Source organism: Salmo salar, chromosome ssa21 (genome assembly GCF_905237065.1).
Source record: "Salmo salar chromosome ssa21, Ssal_v3.1, whole genome shotgun sequence".
NCBI lineage: Eukaryota > Metazoa > Chordata > Actinopteri > Salmoniformes > Salmonidae > Salmo > Salmo salar.
In genome coordinates, this window is record NC_059462.1 from 42,410,907 (window position 1) to 42,433,311 (window position 22,405).

General features: G+C 43.5%; 3 protein-coding genes and 1 non-coding gene across 7 annotated transcripts; 2 read left to right on the top strand and 2 right to left on the bottom strand.

The window, feature by feature from the left end:
- Positions 1–106: 106 nt before the first annotated feature.
- On the top strand, positions 107–5,864 carry LOC106582315 (coenzyme Q-binding protein COQ10 homolog B, mitochondrial). The gene is made up of 5 exons (XM_014165274.2): positions 107–315; positions 3,632–3,787; positions 4,463–4,655; positions 4,966–5,067; positions 5,280–5,864. The coding sequence occupies exons 1-5, from the start codon at positions 215–217 to the stop codon at positions 5,445–5,447; spliced, it is 720 nt and encodes a 239-aa protein (XP_014020749.1). The 5' UTR covers positions 107–214; the 3' UTR covers positions 5,448–5,864.
- A 5,279-nt stretch (positions 5,865–11,143) lies between these two features.
- On the bottom strand, positions 11,144–17,979 carry LOC100136430 (60 kDa heat shock protein, mitochondrial). Of its 2 annotated transcripts, none has more exons than XM_014165271.2 (10): positions 17,835–17,979; positions 16,010–16,185; positions 15,423–15,758; positions 15,057–15,246; positions 14,697–14,865; positions 14,099–14,198; positions 13,367–13,612; positions 12,668–12,842; positions 12,336–12,514; positions 11,144–12,019 (listed from the first exon to the last, which is right to left on the bottom strand). In XM_014165271.2, the coding sequence occupies exons 2-10, from the start codon at positions 16,181–16,183 to the stop codon at positions 11,864–11,866; spliced, it is 1,725 nt and encodes a 574-aa protein (XP_014020746.1). In that variant the 5' UTR covers positions 16,184–16,185; positions 17,835–17,979; the 3' UTR covers positions 11,144–11,863. The 2 variants fall into 2 exon arrangements, with proteins under 2 accessions (XP_014020746.1, XP_014020745.1); XM_014165270.2 differs by lacking the exon at positions 17,835–17,979 and adding an exon at positions 17,602–17,653.
- Positions 13,839–13,965, bottom strand: LOC123729614 (small nucleolar RNA SNORA63). Its single transcript, XR_006761261.1, has one exon. It is a non-coding gene; the product is annotated as a small nucleolar RNA SNORA63 (small nucleolar RNA).
- On the top strand, positions 17,827–21,577 carry hsp10 (heat shock protein 10). 3 transcript variants are annotated; one of them, XM_014165255.2, is made up of 5 exons: positions 17,827–17,979; positions 18,383–18,571; positions 20,612–20,767; positions 21,177–21,266; positions 21,401–21,577. In XM_014165255.2, exons 1-5 carry the CDS (start codon positions 17,962–17,964, stop codon positions 21,449–21,451), a joined length of 504 nt encoding a protein of 167 aa, XP_014020730.1. In that variant the 5' UTR covers positions 17,827–17,961; the 3' UTR covers positions 21,452–21,577. The 3 variants fall into 3 exon arrangements, with proteins under 3 accessions (XP_014020730.1, XP_014020731.1, NP_001133144.1); XM_014165256.1 differs by lacking the exon at positions 17,827–17,979 and adding an exon at positions 18,077–18,106; NM_001139672.1 differs by lacking the exon at positions 17,827–17,979 and having other exon boundaries at positions 18,496–18,571; positions 21,401–21,573.
- Positions 21,578–22,405: the final 828 nt, after the last annotated feature.

Here is a 22,405-nt window from a genome sequence, read left to right on the forward strand (position 1 = left end):
TTTGCACACGCACTCACAGCACAATGCAAAAAAAACACAGGTCAACAGTTTTAGGGTGACGGATGTATACAGTGACCAATGAAAACTCTTAACAGATAACTATTCTCCAATCATTGCGCTTGTTAGAGAAGGCGCGTCCACGAAGGAATAAGCGTTGCTGCGGGAGAAGTAGCTAGCCACTGAGAGAAGCAGAAAAGAGATCATCGCAGTGAAGATGGCGAGAGGTATGCGGGGACTAAGGAGAGCGGTATTAGAATGTATAAAAAAGTTACCCGTCACAGCCAGCCGAGAAACACCTAAAAGGATTGGCGTAAGGTAACTGCTGTTCGTATTTTATGTACAATTGTAAAACCTGAAAATGATCAAGTTACTGCTAGCATTAGCCTACCTACAGTTCGCATTTTTCTCGATGAAGCTAAAGTTCGCTAGCAGGTTGTTAGCTTAGTTTGCCTCAGCTGCTTTTTGTCAAGCCGGTCAATCTGCTTTTCTGTCTCATAAATTAACTTTAGCAGACAACTTTAGTTAGCTTACTTATTTAAGTTATTTAACGTTAGCTAACAGATTCGTATAACTAGCCAAACATGTCATTTTAGCTAACTGTTTTGATAATTAATTGGGGCTGTTGCGTGATTGCTAAACGTTAGCTATGGCAGGGGTAGTCATGGGTACTCGGTACATAGTGGGTGGGTTGCGAGTTATAAGAATAGATCTATAATCACACACTTTATTTTTAATCGTTGGAGGACGATTTCCCATTTGGTTCTCGAACTGAACACCGGCAGGTAGCCTAGTGGTCAGAGCGTTGAGCCAGAAACCGAAAGGTTGCTGGATCGAATCCCCGAGCTGACAAGGTACAAATCTGTCGTTCTGCCCCTGAACAAGGCAGTTAACCCACTCACTGTTCCTAGGCCGTCATTGTAAATAAGCGTTTGTTCTTAACTCTTGCCTTTTTAAATAAAATAAAAAGCAAAGGTGTTCTTGAAAGCATTATGTTACGTTAGTTGAGGTTCGCTACAGTTTGTACAAATTGTTATTTTATCTATGGCATGTTTACATTTAGAATGCTAGTTGGCTAAACTGTCTACTACCTCCTAGTATCAGTCAGTGCCTGGCTGTCTCTGCCTCTGGCTGAAATGGTTAACATGCCAAAGTCATTCATCCAGTTAGCTAAGTGGCTGAAGTTATTAGAGAAGTTTGGAAAACTTCCATGTTTCCAGCTACCTGTGTTACGCAATCTGTCTTTGGACGTTATCTGGGGCTTAACACATCGATCACACGGACAGTGTCCTTTTGCAAAATGGTACACGGCATCATATGGATATGTGTGCAACAAAAGTTCAACATTTAACTTTCTGTTATCATTTCAAACCGTCTACGCATACAGTTTGACGCATACGTTTGATAAATCCAACGTATGCACCACACAGAACGCAATGCTGAAAGTCAAATGCAGCGTTCCATTGGAAATGGAGTTCTGGTGAACACAAAATGCAATGACCCTGTCGGTGTGATCGAGGCATTAGGCACTGCCTAGGGTGATGAAACCAAACTCCTAGTTGCACTCCTCACTATGCCAGGAGGATGTGTTAGGAAGCTGCTAAATAGTTTACAATTGCACTGGGTCTTAGGAGTTCCCATTCAAAAACGCACTGCATCTGCGCAGTAGGCGAATTCAGTAGGTGCTCTTAATCTGACTCAGTGTCTTAACCTAAACGGATTGAATTTCATTGACCTCACAATTTTGGAATTCCTCACCCCATGCAGTGCTACACAAAATAACATCACGCTACAAAGTGACAATACCCAAGCTGGTGGTGATAATAACTACTGTAGTCCAATCAGTCATTCTCCCCAATGCTGACCTCCAGGGACGTTGTGTCCCCGTGTGGCAATGACCAGCCAGGTTATGGCACCTGGCAGATGGCCATCATCTGTTTCTGTCAGGGACACAGCTGCCACCACAAGCATGTTCTCCACTGATGCAGCTCTCTCTCGGAACGCATTGTGTTGAAAGGAACTGATTCAGTTGTCTGCTTCTTGTGTGCATATTGCCTTTCATTGGAATGAAACCACTATTTGAATAATCCTAGGTGTGTGTGTTGAGAGGTTGTCTTCTGAGTCAGAGATTCCCTCTGGGCAAAGGTATTTTCTGACTCACTCACTCTTTGCAAGTGTTTTTATTTGTATTTTTACGCTGAAATAGTTGTCACTGGGGCAGAAGCAGGTGTGCTCACCGTGCAGAATTCAGTGTGTTCACTTTACTGCTTACTGAACCGGATCTGAACTGAACCGGATCTGAACTGAACCGGATCTGAACTGAACCGGATCTGAACTGAAAATGTGACACTAGGAGGACCCTGTGTCTTTCTCAGCTTCAAGCCTCTGTAGCTGACAAGCCTTTCATTAGGTTAGTCACATAGAGAAGATCAACCCTAGTTAAGCAGGCGTAAATGGAACGTAATTCCCTTTGTTATGCACTGTTCTCTCTCTGCCTATACTGACCTTGAACTTAAGCATGAGAATGGCATGCTATACACCTGCTATTTGTTGGGGGTGGAGATCAAAGAAATGAAGGTGTGTCTACAGATGCGCCTTATTCTGACCAGGACATAATGATGCTCGACCTCATTCATCCTGGCGCTTCCAAGTGGAACTACCTCTACTTCATTTTTTCAGATAGAAATAACCCCGTTCTCCATGTACTGTAACTTACAACTTGGGGTTTGTAAATATAAATTACAATTGTTATAGATCTACTTTACCTTTTTGTTGCTGGTTTCGCATTTTGTTTTCAGTCATATGGCAGCAAACTGAAGCATATCAACATCACTTTTTCCACAGTGAATTTTATGAAATGCTGGCCTTATAACTTGGGATGAAATTTGGAGACCCAATCTATAGGTTTCTTTAGCCATGCACAAATGATAGTATAGCGCCAAACCTACTGAGTTGATTTATGATTTCTATAATGTTTTAATTATATGCCAAGACTATTCACTGTATTTTTAGTTTGTTTTACAGAGCAAAATTCTGCAAGTATAGCCGATGCATGTTGTGGTTGACTTTGCATATTTCTGGTTACTGGTAGCTTGTGGAAAAGGGATTCCAAGCAGTTGTCTTAGAAACCAACACTACCTGTTTTCACCAGAAAATGTCCTGTTCCTTTTAACAGTTTTTTGCCCCGTGGCTGTATTGGTATTGTATTGTACTGTATTGTTCTGTATTGTATTGGTATTAACAGTTTTTTGCCCCGTGGCTGTATTGGCCCCTTCACATGGTGCTTTTGTAAACGTCTGCAGTGTGAGAACATGAGCTCAGAGACCTGAGGCTCTGATGAACCATTGGCCACTTACATTGATCTTGACATAGTTAGCTTTGATTTAACTTTATTAAAAGCTCACCCTTCAGCAGCCGAGCGTAAAGTTTCGAATCCCGTACATACACCGACGGTTTGGTTGTTCAGCTATCGGGAAGAGGTGTCCAGAGAATTCGGTCATGCAGCCAGTCCGTACATAGGAATTAGATACTTAGAAATGATTGTGAATTTGACACTGAGATGTGTATGGAAAACTGGCAAATGATAGGCCCTTATGTTGTTTTCTGACTCACCGCTCTCCTTATTTTGGAACAGATATCTCTCCTCATGTGGGATCCTGATGATGAGGGTGCCACCCCTCCTGGGGGTCATGCCCACGTCCAGAGTCATCGTGGCCCCCACCCGCTCCTTCTTCAACCTGGCTGACACCTTCAACAAGAGGAAGGAGTACTCTGAGAGACGCGTCATGGGGTCAGTCACTGTGCCTCCCTGAAATCAGACCTGCCTTTTGTCTGGGTTCAAATACTGTTTGAAATCTTTCAAGTAATTTGAATGTCTGCTTTAGCCTGCCTGGTTTGCCAGGTGGTCATGGTTTGCCAGGTGGTCATGGTTTGCCAGGTGGTCATGGTTTGCCAGGTGGTCATGGTTTGCCAGGTGGTCATGGTTTGGGAGTTTTCTATTAGTTCCATTGCAACAGTTCAGTGGAGCACAGACAAAGTAGCCTATTTGAAATGATTTCAAATAATATTTAAACCCAAGTCTGCCTCCTAGAAATGAATATAGATACTGTGGTTTCTCTATGTATTGTCTGTCCTGCTCCCGCCAATGACTCATGTATCCAGTGACGGTCATAATCACTACATTTTACACTATTAAAAGCAACCCATTCTGTGTCCTGGGCTATTTGCCAGGCTGTTATGTAATGATTTGCTGGGAAATTGCAATAGTCTGACTGAGTTAGTCCCCGGGCAAGTTGAGACATGGGGGCAGAGAATGTCAATCATCCCTGTTAAGTAAGTCTTCTTCCGTTGATGACCTTCACCTACATTACAAATAGAATTTAAGGTCAGAGTTAGGACTATTGGGTTATATGGGACTCTTTCCTCCCTCTGTAAGAGATGTTGACCCAGGCCTCCTCTCTCTCAGGTACTCTATGTTGGAGATGTATGAAGTGGTAGCTGGGGTGGAGAACTACCTTCACTTCGTTCCCTGGTGTAAGAAGTCTGACGTGGTGTTCCGGCGCTCAGGGTTCTGTAAGGCCAAGCTGACTGTTGGCTTCCCCCCGGTAGTGGAAAACTACACCTCGCTGGTCACCACAGTGCGCCCCCACCTGGTCAAGGTAAGGCACTGCAGTAGCTGCTGATATCTCCCACCACTACTGTATCTGCAGTAGTGGTGGGAGATATCAGCAGGTATAAGATAAGCAGCTGTGACGTAGATGGACACCGGGTGTGTTCCAGTTTGTCTTTGTTGCGTTGAATAGATGATCAGATGTCACTGTCTGGAGAAGTGTTTAGCATCTCAGGAACTACATAAATATTATATAGCAATCTTATGAGATTCGTAGTGGGCCTTTTTAATAAAGACGACCTGGAATGCAGCCACTGTGGTTATATCAGCAGTCTGACCGTGGCTGTGTTGACCCCCAGGCTGCCTGTTCAGACGGTAAGCTCTTCAACCACCTGGAGACGGTGTGGCGCTTCAGCCCTGGCCTCCCAGGCTACCCTCGCACCTGCACGGTTGACTTCTCTGTAAGTACCTCAACACACTGCACTGTGGGTGTCTGGGTTAGTGTATTTTGTGTGCCCATGTATGCGTCTGCTTAAGAGCTAGCTATGCCTCTCTGCTATCTTTGGCACTGTTTTCTTCTCTCACTGGTCTTTTTCTCTCACACACATGCATGTATACAGGATCATATGTCTTGATTACTCTCTCACCCACTCTCCGTCTCTTCTCTCTCCAGATCTCCTTTGAGTTCCGCTCCCTGCTGCATTCCCAGCTGGCCACGGTTTTCTTTGACGAGGTGGTGAAGCAGAACGTGTCGGCGTTTGAGAGGCGGGCCGGGAAACTGTACGGAGCACAGACCATGATCCCCAGAGAGCTCATGTTTCATGAGGTGCACCACACGTAGCGTGCCCCAACGGGTCATCCTCTCTCTGCGCACACACACATGCACACAGTCAGCCATGGCAGGGAGAGAGTGAAGGGAGGGGGAAGAGGTTAAATGCCTGAACACTGCAGTGCCTTATCAGAAAACAACCAATGATTTTATACCCATTAACTGCTGGTGGCTGGATTCTGTCCACTTCCCTACCCCCCAGAATACCCCTCTCCCCAGACTTACATCACTCTTCCTCCCCCCTATTCCACCATAGACCCCTACTGGTGCCTTCTCACCCCAAAGAAACCATCAGCACCTCTGGCCAGTAGGCACACCTCAGAGCTTAGTGCTGTCCCCATGCGGTGAGCACATGGCTCATAATAGCCCTCTTGTGGAGATATAAAAACTCTTCTACTAAGGCCTAAATAAAGTCAGTTTATAGTGAAAGGCTGTGTGTAAGATACTATGGTAGTGAGATCAGGGGAAAGGGACTGGGGTCCTTATGTCCTGATCAGGCCAACAGTTTGTGAAGGCCCATCCAAGATATGACACGTGCATTACGTTATTGTAACAAACCTAACATGCAATATAAACTGGGTGGTTCGAGCCCTGTATGCTGCTTTGGCAGTGGTATACCACGGGTATGACAAAACATTTTATTTTTACTGCTCTAGTTACCTTGGTAACCAGTTTATAATTGCAATTAGGTACCTCTGGGGTCTGTGGAATATGGCCAATATTTCACAGCTAAGGGCTGTATCCAGGCACTTCCCGTTGCGTCGTCCCTAAGAACAGCCCTTAACCGTGGTATATTGGCCATATACCACACCTCTGGCTTTATTGCTTAAGTAGCCTAATGCTATGTTGTCATGTGGATAAGATGGAGGCTGAGGTATCAAAGGATCGGCTTGTACATTTTTGAATGAAGTGTGAGCACTTGAAGATCGACGTTTCCTAAAGGAATGTCGCAACACTGCCGAGCAGATGTATACACACTGCCGTGCCTACCTACATATACCTGTTCAAGAGGTGCTGTGTTGCAACAATGTTACCGGGGACATTTCTGCTGCACCCCATATGGCACCTTGTTCTCTAATGACCATGGGAGGCATGTTGTTCAGTTATGGCACTTGTGCTTTTTTTAAAAGTGTGCAATATAATGTGTTTAGTTTTCTAAATGCAGCTACTTTTTCCCTAGAGATATCCACTGTTTAAAAGGGCCCAGACTGGCTAGGCAGGGTACAGGGTCATCCAAACTGTCGGTCAAAATGGCACCCTATTTCCTATACAATGTACCCGTAGGGCTCTGGTCAAAAGTAGTTTACTATATGTACTACGTTTGACCAAAAGTAGTGCACTATAAAGTAGAGGTCGACCGATTTTATGATTTTTCGATGCCGATTATTGGAGGCCCAAAAAAGCCGATGCCGATTAATCGGCCAATTTTTTTTTTTTGTTATTTATTTTTTATTATTTTTATTTATAATAATGACAATTACAACAATACTGAATGAACATTTATTTTAACTTAATATAATACATCAATAAAATCAATTTAGCCTCAAATAAATAATGAAACATGTTCAATTTGGTTTAAATAATGCAAAAACAAAGTGTTGGAGAAGAAAGTAAAAGTGCAATATGTGCCATGTAAACGTTAACGTTTAAGTTCCTTGCTCAGAACATGAGAACATATGTTAAAAGGAACCACCAGCTTTCATGAGTCTTCAATATTCCCAGGTAAGATGTTTTAGGTAGTAGTCCTATCATTCCTACAATAACTATTTCTCTCTATACGATTTGTATTTCATATACCTTTGACTATTGGATGTTCTTATAGGCACTTTAGTATTGCCTGTGTAACAGTATAGCTTCCGTCCCTCTCCTCGCTCCTACCTGGGCTTGAACCAGGAACACATCGACAACAGCCACCCTCGAAGCAGCGTTACCCATGAAGAGCAAGGGGAAACAACTACTCCAAGTCTCAGAGCGAGTGACGTTTGAAACGCTATTAGCGCGCACCTGCTAACTAGCTAGCCATTTCACATGGGTTACACCAGCCTAATCTCGGGAGTTGACAGGCTTGAAGTCATAAACAGCGCAATGCATTGCGAAGGGCTGCTGGCAAAACGCACAAAAGTGCTATTTTGAATGAATGCTTACGAGCCTGCTGCTGCCTACCACCGCTCAGTCAGACTGCTCTATCAAATCATAGACTTAATTATAACATAATAACACACAGAAACACGAGCCTTAGGTCATTAATATGGTCGAATCCGGAAACTATCATCTCGAAAACAAAACGTTATTCCTGTTACATTGCACAACCCTCAATGTTATGTCATAATTACGTAAAATTCTGGCAAATTAGTTCGCAACGAGCCAGGCGGCCCAAACTGCTGCATATACCCTGACTCTGTTTGCAAGAGATGTGACACATTTTCCCTAGTTAAAAGAAATTCATGTTAGCAGGCAATATTAACTAAATATGCAGGTTTAAAAAAATATACACTTGTGTATTGATTTTAAGAAAGGCATTGATGTTTATGGTTGGAGCATCGTGTACCTAAGCGATTATATGCAACGCAGGACAGGCTAGATAACTACACATGGTTGATGATATTACTAGTTTAACTAGTGATTATGATTGATTGATTGGTTTTCATAAGATAAGTTTAATGCTTGCTAGCAACTTACCTTAGCTTCTTACTGCATTCGCGTAACCTCGTGGAGTGCAATGTAAAGCAGGTGGTTAGAGCGTTGGACTAGTTAACCGTAAGATTGCAAGATTGAATCCCTGAGCTGACAAGGTAAAAATCTGTCATTCTGCCCCTGAACAAGGCAGTTAACCCACCGTTCCTAGGCCGTCATTGAAAATAAGAATGTGTTCTTAACTGACTTGCCTAGTTAAATAAAGGTGTAAAAAAATAAATTGGCGGCCAAAAATACCGATTTCCGATTGATATGAAAACTTGAAATCGGCCCTAATTAATCGTCCATTCCGATTAATCGGTCGACCTCTACTATAAAGGGAATAAGTTAACATGTTGGATGCTTGCGTTTGCCAGTCAGAATACTGTCACAGTGAGGTATCTTACCATAGACCCTTTTAAAGATGTCACTCTTATGTACACCCAGTGACCTGATCCTAGTGGAATCATATTTATATTTTATAACCTTAAGCATTCTACTCCTATAAAGATATTTATTAATTAGATTATAAGAACATGTACATATTGTTACGACCACAGATAAGTCAGCAAGTTCAGTGTGCACGCTTAACTATAATTATGTTTTGGGGATTGGGTTTTATAGTGCAAATGGAGGTGTTTCAATGAGCAAAGATGTATAAACTATTTTTATATTAAAAGTGGTTGTGTGTGGAGTTCAAGTTGTACAGTTAATGTATACTCCAGAACATTTAATGGGGAAGTCTGTTTCGGGCGCTATGTGCCTGCCTTCCTCAGGTTTGGAGTTGTCAACACCTGGTTGGTTGACCATGGACAAAAGAGGGAATCATGTGAGAGAGGTAAGAATAGAACTGACACTAAGTTATGGGAGTTAGTTATGTCTCCTGTTGGACAAATACAGAACCACATGCACAAGAGGAAACAATTGTTCCAAGGACAGAAATGCTGTAACAAAATACCATACTGACAGGTTGCCTTGCCAGATACATGACCTAAGATACTAATACTACACTGCTCAAGAAAATAAAGGGAACACTAAAATAACATGAATGAATGAAATAATCTTATTAAATACTTTTTTCGTTACATAGTTGAATGTGCTGACAATAAATCCGCCAACTCCTGGACAGTCTGTGGTGCAACGTGGCGTTGGTGGATGGAGCGAGACATGATGTCCCAGATGTGCTCAATTGGATTCAGGTCTGGGGAACGGGCAGGCCAGTCCATAGCATCAATGCCTTCCTCTTGCAGGAACTGCTGACACACTCCAGCCACATGAGGTCTAGCATTGTCTTGCATTAGGAGGAACCCAGGGCCAACCGCACCAGCATATGGTCTCACAAGGGGTCTGAGGATTTCATCTCGGTACCTAATGGCAGTCAGGCTACCTCTGGCGAGCACATGGAGGGCTGTGTGGCCCCCCCAAAGAAATGCCACCCCACACCATGACTGACCCACCGCCAAACCGGAGGATGTTGCAGGCAGCAGAACGTTCTCCACGGCGTCTCCAGACTGTCACGTCTGTCACATGTGCTCAGTGTGAACCTGCTTTCATCTGTGAAGAGCACAGGGCGCCAGTGGCGAATTTGCCAATCTTGGTGTTCTCTGGCAAATGCCAAACGTCCTGCACAGTGTTGGGCTGTAAGCACAACCCCCACCTGTGGACGTCAGGCCCTCATACCACCCTCATGGAGTCTGTTTCTGACCGTTTGAGCAGACACATGCACATTTGTGGCCTGCTGGAGGTCATTTTGCAGGGCTCTGGCAGTGCTCCTTCTGCTCCTCCTTGCACAAAGGTGGAGGTAGCGGTCCTGCTGCTGGGTTGTTGCCCTCCTACGGCCTCCTCCACGTCTCCTGGTAGCGCCTCCATGCTCTGGACACTACGCTGACAGACACAGCAAACCTTCTTGCCACAACTCGCATTGATGTGCCATCCTGGATGAGCTGCACTACCTGAGCCACTTGTGTGGGTTGTAGACTCCGTCTCATGCTACCACTAGAGTGAAAGCACTGCCAGCATTCAAAAGTGACCAAAACATCAGCCAGGAAGCATAGGAACTGAGAAGTGGTCTGTGGTCCCCACCTGCAGAACCACTCCTTTATTGGGGGTGTCTTGATAATTGCCTATAATTTCCACCTGTTGTCTATTCCATTTGCACAACAGCATGTGAAATTTGTCAGTGTTGCTTCCTAAGTGGACAGTTTGATTTCACAGAAGTGTGATTGACTTGGAGTTACATTGTGTTGTTTAAGTGTTCCCTTTATTTTTGGAGCAGTATATATATATATTTACCAAGAGAGCTCAGAACGTAGACTCGGGCTCTCCAACCTTGTTCCTAGAGAGCTACCCTGTAGATTTTCACTCCAAACACAATTGTCATGATTCAGGTTACCAACAAGCTAATTCTTACAATCAGGTGTGCTAGATTAGGGTTGGAGTGAACCTACAGGACAGTAGTACTCCAGGAACAGGGTTGGCGAGCCCTGACAGACCATCAAATTGAGTTTCATTCTGGGGTGAATTATCTAAATGACGTTAACCATTGCGTTTTCCAGAATTCCAGCTCAGTATGTCTGACATTGTACTATGAAATGATCAGATATTCTGGGAAGTGTTTTTGTTCAGAACATTTCATTTTATTAAATAAAAACAAATTAATGTCTACATTGTACAAAACATGTCAAATGATCACAGTTGGTTATTTGCAAAGAAATAATGTACTGGGGGGGGGAGAAACAGCTCAACACTTGAATGCACGGTAGTTTATAGTACCCATTGAACACAGTAAATGTAGGCTAAACCGCAATGAGCAGTAAGTACAAATCCAGTCATGAGGACATCAATGGGTTTCACATTAACTTGTGGCTTGGACCGTCACTGGCCCAAACTGCTGTAACTAGTCTGACCAACCTACAGAATCAACCTCAGCTGAATGTCAATGCACAATAGCCATCCTATACAATTCTCATATGAATCATTTGGTTCTAAAGTTCTTGAATATTTGAGTATTGAAATCAGACAAAATAAAGGAATGCTCATGCTCCGCAATTATTTTATTTTTAATAACTCAACTGAAAAGGTTACAGTTCCTCCCAACATTACATGGGTGAAACAGGACAAAACTGATAAAAAAGGACAAAGCTAAAAATAACAAGTTATGACAAAAATTGACAGTGGCACGTCTGGCCAAGTTTCCTTTCTCCAGCAAACCCCCTTCTATCTATCTATAGCTATCCTGTGTTTAACCATTTATTAAAAATTGGCCTTGTCTTTAACTTCAGGAAGCTACAGGCTTCATTACTTCCATTTGATAGAAATTACAATTTGTTATCAATACCAGCATTGCATTATTCGCACTGGTTAGCATCTGTCATAAACAGTGAATATTCTGCATGTTGCTGATGGATGATGAGACAGCCATGTTTGTGAGGTAAATGGAGGGGGTCTCAGAGCCTCAGTTAAAGGGGAGGGGGGAGGTTCATCGGGGCAGACTGGGGTCTCAGAGCCTCAGTCAGAGAGGTAGAGGGATGGAGAGAGGACAAGCTGGTCGGGTAGAGGGACGGAGAGAGGCTGAGCGAGGACAGGCTAGTCTGGTCTTCCAGAGGGTGGAGGGGAGACAATCAGCAGAAGTAGTGTGGTTCATCCATTTGCAGCTCCAACAAAACTCACGGCCAGTCAGTTTGGGCAAGTCTGGGCGTTGGAGGGACAATTGCCCCACGCTGCCATTAAGTTTTTACAGCGCTTTGAGGTGGGCCTTAGAACATGCCACCGCCCATACCTCCCATACCGCCCATACCTCCTGGCATGCCGCCACCCTCCTTCTCCTCCTTGGGCAGCTCTGTGACCACACACTCAGCAGTGGAGAGAAGGGATGCAACACCTGCAGCATCCATTAGTGCAGTCCTCACCACCTGTAGGGGGAGACAGACTCAGTCCTTGTAATGCAGACATACACCAGGAGAGGGAGCAAGAGCAGTTCAGCAGAGAACCTGTAATATCACAAGCAGCCATTTTCTGTCTATGAAACTTCATTCTAGCGAAAGCATACACCGTAATGTGAGTAAACCTTATTGCAGCAACTAATCAATCTTGTATGAATTAAAATTCATATAACTTTGCCAACATTAGTTCTGTACATTTTCCATCACTATAAAATGAACCTGTCTTTATTATATTGTTGGCATGCTGGGTAAATGACAGCGTAGTGCAGAGCTAAAGCATCCATACCTTGGTGGGGTCAATGATGCCCTTCTCTACCATGTTGACGTACTCTCCTTCCATGGCATCGTAGCCGATCTCCACCGCGGCCTGAAGGATCTTCTCTACCACTAGAGAGCCCTCCACACCAGCGTTCTTAGCAATTGTCATGGCTGGCACACGCAGGGCTCGTCTGATGATGTCAATTCCTATAGACAGGAAGCGATATACCAAGTTAAGCTACAATACTTCTGTCCAAAGGTTTGAGAAATGAAAATGGAACATATCCGGCCACTCCCATGTGACCAGATTAAAACCTATTGGCATGTTGGGTAATGATTAAGGACAGGAACTCTACTTACCAATCTTCTGGTCAGCATTGATGGGCACGAGGGCATCCAGGGCAGGGATTGAGCGCAGCAGGGCACAGCCACCCCCGGGCACGATGCCCTCCTCCACAGCGGCCCTGGTGGCATTCAGGGCGTCGGTCACACGGTCCTTCTTCTCATTCACCTCCACATCACTCGTTCCTCCCACCTGAAACAGAACAGTCAGTGGGTGACTAGCTTTCATGCATGGTGGATACAGGAGCGACTCAAATGTAAATCCTGTCTCACATTAGGAATCTCCTAATGTCAACTCATCGTACCTTCATTTTTTTTTGCGCCATATACAAACTTATACATACGAACAACAACTTACAGAAGCATACACACTACATCTCATCTGCCCAGACCGCATGCATTATTGTTTGCCACTAGGCCTCAAATAGCATGTGTGACGGAGGAAAAACTATTTCAATATATCATTAGATTTTTCCATTGTGTTGATGGCGGATTGACTGATTTCAAAGTTTAGTATACGTTTTGTATTTGAATCACCAGACCATTGGGCATATTCTAGGCTTATTTCAATAGCCAGGACTAAAATGTGACAATATTCAAGGACATTAAAAGGACTAAACAAATGTAATGAAATCATACTGCCATCTATCCCTCTTCACTCTTAAGCTCTCTCTCTTCAATCCCCTCCATACAGCCCCCGACCTCTTCTCCTCTGACCTTGAGCACAGCCACTCCATCAGACAGCTTGGCCAGCCTTTCGTTGAGCTTCTCCTTCTCGTAGTCGCTGGTGGTGTTCTCCAGCTGCTCAACGATCTGAGCCTGCCTCTTCTCGATGGATGCCGTGTCTCCCTTCCCCTTCAGCAGCATGGTGTCGTCCTTGGTCACTGACACCTCGCCCACCTGGCCAAAGTCATGGGCCTGGATGTCCTCCAGGGCAATGCCCACCGCCTCATCACCAAACACCTAAGGAAGAGAGGAGGGATGTCAGTAAAGGAAGGGCAGGATTTGAACAGGTAATCATTGGCCCTGATAAAATATTTTAAAATGGTGTCCATCTTTTAAGAGGGGGACAGAGGGTGCACTTCACCATTATTAGAATAGGGCCATTGGGTGCCGAGTTAAACCCTTAACCATGGGATAAGCAAGACTATGCAACAGTCATTGATTGGTGAATCATGCCAGTGCAGACGTGTCTGAGACCAAGCGTCCCTGCCTGCTGTGGGATGCTAACAGACAGGGATAGGAGAAGACATGCTTCTGTGTGCAGGGGGAATGACAACAGCACTGAACAAGCTGTACTGTAACTTATCCTGCTTTTCCTATTCCTTTTCTCAAGTAGTGATTGCCTAATATAAGTATGGGGAGGTTACAGTGTAAAGTGTTCTTACAGTAGAAATGGACTGATGTCCGTATAAGCCCTGGGTGATGATTAGTGTAAAGTGTGCTTACAGTGCCCCCGGTGGCGACGGCCATGTCGTGCAGCTGGGCCTTCCTGTTGTCTCCAAAGCCTGGGGCCTTGACTGCCACCACTTGTAGTCCCACCTTCAGCCTAAAGACAGAGTAAAGGTTAATATAACACATCAAACCTGACACTACCCAGCATCTAAGTAGAGGTTAAATTAACACACCCAAACTGACATCACCCAGCATCTACACACATAAAGAGGGCAGGAATAGCAAAACTGTCTACAGCTTTATTTTGAGGTTGACTCTTCAGTTATAAATATCCAGAGCTGAATGATGTTGGTGATATATCTCAGTGTTCTATATTAGTAGTGCAGCCATGTGAGCTGGTTGTGTCCCATTGGCCCAGGTGCTCAGTCAGTGTTGATGTGAAGGGGAAAGGTCCTTAAAACAGGTCCTTAACCTCAAGGGTGTTTACTGGTTAAATAAAGGACTGATCTGTTGAGGACAAGGGCCTGTATTCACAAAGCGTCTGAGCAGGATTGCTCATCTAGGATCAGGTCCCCACGTGCATTAAATGATGATCTAAAAGCCCAAACTGATCCCAGATCAGAACTGCTACTCTGAGGGACAGGGAACTGACCTGTTGAGAACCAGGGTGCTGAGGGCCTCTCCGTCCACGTCCTCGGCCACGATGACCAGAGGTTTGCGGTGCTGGTTGGCCAATTCCAGGGCAGGGACGATGCTCTGGACAGTAGAGATCTTCTTCTCACTCAGCAACACATAGGCATCCTGAAACTCACACTTCTGTCCTGAGGAGCAGAGATGAGGGAGACGGTTGATGTAAAAGCTCCAAAATGGCCAAATGTGGAGAATCAAGATCATAAAAATACATTAAATCTGTAGAGCATCAAGATCACCAGTGTGCTGGAGTTTCTTTTAATCTTAAAGTCCCAAAATAGCTGGGCTTGGTGGTGGGATCATGGCAGAGAGGAGACCTTACCTTTGGCTGTGTTGATGAAGTAAGGGGAGATGTATCCACGGTCGAACTTCAGCCCCTCAATGATCTCAAGCTCATCATGCAGGGTTTTACCATCCTTGACAGTGATGACTCCCTTGCGGCCCACTTTTTTCATGGCGTTGGAGATGATGGCGCCGATCTCCACGTCTCCATTAGCAGAGATGGTGGCCACCTAGCAGACAGAACACAGAGCATTGAAAAGTTCAACATCACAAAGGATGTCTTAATATAAAGTAGAATATAAATATCGCATCTGTCTATTAAATAATTATTTGTATCAATTGAATAGATATGAATTGATAAGAATATTGACTTATTTGATCAATCCATATTAACACAATTGGTTACCTGGGCAATCTCCTCAGGTGTGGTGACTGGCTTAGACATCCTCTTCAGTTCAGCAATGACGGTCTCCACAGCCAGCATGACGCCACGGCGGATCTCCACAGGGTTAGCTCCTTTACTGATGGTGTCAAAGCCCTCCTTGGCGATGGCTCTGGCCAGCACGGTGGCAGTGGTGGTGCCATCTCCCGCTTCCTCGTTTGTGTTGTTGGCCACGTCCTGGACCAGCTTGGCACCGATGTTTTGGTACTTGCACTTCAGGTCAATGGCCTTGGCTACAGTGACACCATCCTTGGTCACCTTGGGGCTGCCCCAGCTCTGCTCGATGATTACTGTGCGACCCTGCAGGAATGCGGCAAAGTATAACAGCTCAAAACACTTGTGTTCAGTTGTTCCTGCCCGAAGAAGACACACCGTGGTGTACAGGGTTCTTCAGGTGGAAATTAAATTAAAATAAAAGTGGATCAATAATGAATTGGTTATACATAGCACACATCCCACCCCTGGGTGAAATGTAAATCTTACAGAATTGTATATATTTATTTGGCGCCTCAATAGCAGAAGGTATCATCATAGCAACTCCCTCCTCCTACCTTGGGACCCATGGTGACGGCGACAGCATCAGCCAGCAGATCCACTCCCTTCAGCATCATGGCCCGAGCATCGGCTCCAAACTTGACGTCCTTGGCGTAGGCTCGGGTGAGGTGGGGGGCCAGGGCCCTGCAGACCGGCCTCATCTGTCTCATCACCGTGGGTAGACGCAGCATCTCTGGAGGGGGGAGATAGAGAAAAATTATATTGGGGCCACACTGCACATTACCAATGAGCAGCCAATAAAAACTTTATTTTAACATGTCAGCTATCTTGTTTTAATATACACTTAAATTGTTACTTTGAGATTTTGCCAACAAACAGGAGTTCATGTTTGCCCTGTAACAAATGAACCTTCTGGATTATACCCAAGACTCCTTCTACCCCCTCCCCTGGCCCATATGTCACATAATGACAATGTCTGGAGGTGACAAAACAAGCTATATAGTACAACCTATTGGCCTTTCATGATACAGCAAGAGTTGTAAGGGAAGAATGAATAAATTAATGACAGCATAACCATGATGAAATACCCCCGAAAATCTCAAGGACAAAAAGGACATAACCCAGAGCAAGACCACAAGCAAATGTGTGTTTGAAGTCTTGCAGAAAGACAAAGAAATATCAATCTTACTTAGCAGAACATGATGGTCTAAAAAGGAAACCGTCAAAAGGCGGGAATCTGAATAAACGTCACAGTAGGCTATCATAAATTAGCTTACATGTTGGCAGAATTTATTGGTCTATATAACCCAATTCAAGGGCTGTGGTCAACATACTGCACATTTCTCAAGGTCCTGAGAACAAGTAGCGTAAGGAGGGTACTTTAGCAGCCTGATTCCATGTCCGGCACGCTATTGCACAGTATTGTGCATCTGATTACAAATTAATCTGAGACGTTCATTCGGGAATCGTAAATGATTTATTTCTGTGATGGGGCGTTTGCAGAGCTTTGCTACATCGTTACTGAAATGTCTCGAACCGGTCTTTTCCTGATTCTCCCCACATGTGCTCGGGTCATGCGTCACAAGGTCAAAATCGCACAGCGTATGGAGCGTGCGCAGTAAATGCATTACCTCAATGAATGAAATACTGAATGAATTAAAAATGTACTTGTAGTAAAAATGTCCAGCACAAGGATTATTTGTCAAATAATGCTACATACAACAACATTTATATCGCAGCCGATACCAGCCCGAGGTAGCCATTAACTAGATATCCCAAATTGATTTTGGATAGGCATTTCGAAAAACAAAATGTTGGCAAGACTGGGACTACGTTCATTTTTCACGCCTGTATGTATATGTATAACTATGAGTGAGAAAATTATACGTTTAGAAGTCTTTTGGAATTAGGCCTAGTTGTGATGGTGACCAAATATCTTGTAGGGGTAGCTAGTATTTAATATGCACGAGTCAATGTTAACGTCACCAATTGGGCTGTCATTACTGAATTAAGATCAGAGCACATGACAACATCAAAATGAACGTGAAAATCATTGCATAGCTAATGTTAATTGTTAACTAGCTACCATCAAAAGCTGTAATGTTAGTTAGCTAACTACCAATTCAACTTACCAAATTGATAGACTTACGGAAAATACTGGAGAAACAGACAAGTAGCGATGCCATAATTACCAGTGTCTGATATTCAGGGACATTAGGATGTAAGTTACCATTCCAAACGAGCATGGCTACTTATATGACTGTCCTTGCTGGAGGCTTGAAAATACTAACGATGCTCGCAAAAGCATGACGTTTGAGACAGTTCATTACGCTGTTTAGATTGATGCGCTACAAATATTTATAAAGACATAATAGTACTTACTTGTCGTTTGAAAGATTTTAGGGTGGCAGGATTTGGTCGTCTGAAGGAAACTGAATGATTAACGTTATAGAGATGAGAAGAACGAGCAGAGGTGTGGCGCAATAGAAGTTCAGAGACAGCACTGCACATGGCTTTTTTCATCCGGGTAATTTACTGGTCCGCCCCAAAACATGCATAGGGGAAATATACATTATATTTGCTGAAATTGAGTGAAATGTTGTATCATATGTATTGTATTTCAAATTAATGGTATATCTATGTACATGCATAAGGTAAATGCCTTTATTTTATGAGTTTATCGTGTACAATTTTTTACTTGTCACTGTAATGCTCGTTCCTGGGCACCCAGATTCCAGAATGTGCTATTGGAGAAAAAAAGAGGGGTCAAAGTTGGCACATTGTGCAACATTGCTGCGAATTGCAATCACATAAAAACTCATGAAGCATTAGTTATAATTTCATCATAACTGTCCTGACGAGTCCCCCCTGCACAAGTGTGTTAATTTAATGTTTGCATGTGTTTTGACGTGCTTTTTTGCGTTCTATAGAGGTTATGGAATATTCTGGAACGGAAACTGTCCAGGAACCGTGAAGGAAGGACATTTGAAGACACGCATGCGCGTCCCATTTCTAGATATTTCCTCACGTGGAGTTTCCACTTCAGCTTGTTAGATCCACACTCAAGAAGAAATCGGGGCTCAACATCACAAGGTTTCAACGACTATCACTTAAAGATGGTAAGAGATTCTTTCTCAAAACAATGTCACATAGCTAAGATATAATTTAGGATACTTAACGTGCTGCCACAAACAGACTTGCTTGCTAGCTAGCTAGCTAGCATAACCAGTTTCATAACGTTAGCAAACTAGCTAGCTTGCTAATTATGCTTTGTTTTCTCTCAGACAAGGTCAGACAGATGATGCCATTTTCAGTGTTCGCACAAATAATCGAGTTTGCTAGCACCACTGCAAGAATACAGGGTGAGATGAGTTTGGCAGGTTCACACTGCGCAAAGTACTTAAGACAATGTCAAGCGAGCTGCCATGCATGACTGTGCCAAAGCAGATCGTTAACAGTTAACAGACACCACTTGAAACATTCAATCTCCAATCGTTGGTTATTGGTGAAAATATACATCTGAAGTTGGTATTGCTAGCTTTGTACTTAGAATGAATGAAGTGATGACACGTGACGTGAACCATATTTTGCCTAAACTAATTTGAGGCCGCATGCTGTGTGGATGATCCTTTGTGCACATAACGTTAGCCATCTGTTTAAAAAAATATATATATAATCATATTGTGCTTTTTCTAATTGACGGATTCTGTTTTTTATAGTTCATTGTCGTGTCCTTGCACAACGACAAAATATAATACCGGCTCCTTATCAACCATTTCTGGCTTACGTTGCTTCAGACGTCGTGATCCCATGTGCAACTGCGTCAGAGCATTTTAATTTGGTCCGTGTTATCCAGGGTCCTTGGGAGGGTTTAGAGTAGGGAAGTCCAGGATAGCACTGACCATTTTCATTTGATTATTAACTTCCCACACTTCCTGCTTGTTTAAACATTTCAGACCAGCCTATATACTACAATAACCTAACTTTAGTATGCAACACAATTTCACATTGGAATACTGTCCATTATCCTAAATATGATAGACTGAGGGATCTGAAGCATCAGACAAATCAGTTACTGAAGAACAGACCTTGAATGTTTTCTCTGGAGGTCTGGGTCCTTGAGACCTATCTAGACCCCACAAAGCCTTGGCCGCCATGCAGGGGGGGATGTCTTGCTGACTTGTTCTGGAATTTACTCCAACATTCCAGACCTGGTTAGTCTAGAAGATTATCTGTGGGTCAGGGTTCTGTCCTTCACTGAGAACATGGTAAACATTGACAGTGCATCCCCCCCCCCCCCCAAACAACATATCCCCCACTGGCCCCCCTATTGAGTCAACAGCCTTGAAAACCACTGTTCATCCTCCACCTCCTCTGTCTCCCCTGTTTCAGAGATGCCCTTCACTCAAGGTCAAAGATAAATTTGCTGGCAGCTGGTTTTGCAAATCTTCTCTGTTTTGGCACCTTGCATTGTGCTGACCACAGAGAGAACCCACACTACTTTCAGTAGTCTTAGTTTAAGCTTGAAGATCGTCCTGCATCAGATATCAAACAATTTCTTTCTTTATGCCTTTCATTAGTGAATACAAAGGGTTTCTGTTGCCTTTGGCAGGCTCTACTTGGCAAATTGCATGGACACTGCTAGTTATCAAGGTCCATCCCTATGGATATTCCTCCCCCATTCTAATGTAATGAACCCTCTGATTTCCTGTTGCCGTTAGAGGTCCGTATAGGAGAGTTATAAATACCTAGTTGGTAAATTGACCAAACTTACCAAACCAAGAACTCTGGGAAGATGCCAAAGGTTTTAATGTACATATTCCACCAAAATGTCCATAATTTCAGTGGATGATGACAGATGGCTACAACTTTTGGTTATTTAAGGGGCTGCAGTGGGGGGCCCCTCCTGCTTTTGTTAGTCACGTCTTTACCAGTTCACACAACGGATCTCAGGCTCTACCTAGTGGCTATTTCAGGCTATGACCATTGAATGCCAAGCACTCACTAGAAGAGTCCAAAACTCTTCAACTCTGTGCTATGTAGCTAAAATCAGTTGCAATGTTTTTTTTTTGTTTGTTTTTTTTCAAGTTAGATTGCAATGATTTGTTTGTACATTGTCTCTGTCAAATGAAATAACATACTTCCCCTTCATCTTGTAGGCTTTCAGGAAATTCCTTCCCATGTTTGACCGGGTGCTGGTGGAGCGTCTGGCTGCAGAGACTATGTCGAAGGGGGGCATTATGCTGCCAGAGAAGGCCCAGGGCAAGGTGCTGCAGGCCACAGTGGTGGCAGTGGGACCAGGCTCCACCAACCAGGTAACTTACTGTTCCTGTTTCACTCTCTCCGGCTAAACAATAGCTTATAGCTGTGCTGTCGAACTAACTGGCTTGTCTGTTTGGTGTGCAGTTGATCAGATTTCAATGCCAGGAGATTAGAAGTGTATATCTTCAGGGACCACATTGATACAATATAGTCATCTTTTGATGTGAGAGCTTGCTGCTCTGGTTTGTGGCCATAGAGATAGAGGATGCATATTTATCTGTAGCATCTGACAGCATGGGCAGTGCCATTGGGGCTACTAATCATAGGAAACCCCACCCAGTTGACTACTTTAAAATGGTGCAAGCCCTCAATGGTGCTGTCCATGCTAAAATGGCTTTTGGCAACTAGAGGCTTCTATCATTCTCTATGGTTGTCTAACTGTTGTCTACTGATCCCATTCAGAAAGGACATCTGACACCCATGAGTGTCAAAATTGGAGAGAAGGTCCTTCTGCCAGAGTACGGAGGAACTAAAGTTAACCTGGAAGACAAGGCATGTCTAAAAATATTATCTAATATTAGTTGTGGGAGTAATCTACATGTTCATTAGAATATAAATAATTATGACCACAGTAAAAGCAATTGATTCTTCTAATTGTCTATTCAATTTCTACATTTGTCTTTCAGGAATACTTCCTGTTCCGTGATGCTGACATCCTTGGCAAATATGTAGAATAGTTATTTTTGCTGTAAAACCTCCATTCATCCTAATATAGGTTGCCTCGTTTTTGTTTCTTATGTTATTCAATTGTAAATAATTCTGATCATGTTTTGTTACAATAATAAAGTTAACTATTGAATCTAGATGTGTTGCCTCTTTCATACACCTGCCAAGCAGATATTCTATGAAGAGAGGATTTTATATGTGCAAGTGGGGACTCTTCAGGCTGAGGAGTGAGTTTGACAGATAACAAGTTGAATATGCATATGAACTTTCCACAAAAATCAGATCTGCATAAGATTTTGTTGAAGCACCAGTTGATTAGCAACTGGTTTTGGTAAAGGGGAAAGTCCTTCCACTCCTGCGATACACTTGTTCCATGAAATTAAAGATTTCCTTCAAATCAGGGATGGGCAACTGTACTTTTGTATTACTGCAGATAAATATTCTATATACAGCAGCTTTGGAAAGTATTCAGATCGCTGGACTTTTCCCACATTGTTGCGTTACAGCCTTATTCTGAAATCGATTACTTTGAGTAAAAAATGGATTAGGAAAAAACTATCTACACACAATACCCCACAATGACAAAGTAAATTCAGGTTTTTAGAAATTTGAGCAAATTTATGAAACTATTAAATTCAAGTATTCAGACCCTTTACTCAGTACTTTGTTGATGCACCGTTGGCAGTGATTACAGCCTTGAGTCTTGGGTATGACGATAAAAGCTTTTCACACCTGTATTTGGAGTTATTCCCATTCTTCTCTGCAGATCTTCTCAAGCTCTGTGAGGTTGGATGGGGAACATCGCTGCACAGGTATTTTCAGGTCTCCAGAGATGTTCAATCTGATTCAAGTTTGGGTTCTGGCTGGGCCACTCAAGGACATACAGAGACTTGTTCCAAAGCCACTCCTGTGTTGTTCTTGGATGTATGCTTAAGGTCCTTGTCCTGTTTGAAGGTGAACCTTCG

Excerpts from the sequence above, each read along its gene's own strand:
- LOC106582315 (XM_014165274.2), top strand. The coding sequence starts at position 215 with ATGGCGAGAGGTATGCGGGGACTAAGGAGAGCGGTATTAGAATGTATA. Across the intron at positions 316-3,631 it reads CCTAAAAGGATTGGCGTAAG|ATATCTCTCCTCATGTGGGA; the intron begins GTAACTGCTGTT and ends ATTTTGGAACAG. Across the intron at positions 4,656-4,965 it reads TGCGCCCCCACCTGGTCAAG|GCTGCCTGTTCAGACGGTAA; the intron begins GTAAGGCACTGC and ends GTTGACCCCCAG.
- LOC100136430 (XM_014165270.2), bottom strand. The coding sequence starts at position 17,638 with ATGGCATCGCTACTTGTCTGTTTCTCCAGTATTTTCC. Across the intron at positions 15,247-15,422 it reads CACCTGAGGAGATTGCCCAG|GTGGCCACCATCTCTGCTAA; the intron begins GTAACCAATTGT and ends TCTGTCTGCTAG. Across the intron at positions 14,199-14,696 it reads AGCACCCTGGTTCTCAACAG|GCTGAAGGTGGGACTACAAG; the intron begins GTCAGTTCCCTG and ends CTCTGTCTTTAG.
- hsp10 (XM_014165255.2), top strand. Across the intron at positions 18,572-20,611 it reads ACGACTATCACTTAAAGATG|GCTTTCAGGAAATTCCTTCC; the intron begins GTAAGAGATTCT and ends TTCATCTTGTAG. Across the intron at positions 21,267-21,400 it reads AAGTTAACCTGGAAGACAAG|GAATACTTCCTGTTCCGTGA; the intron begins GCATGTCTAAAA and ends TTTGTCTTTCAG.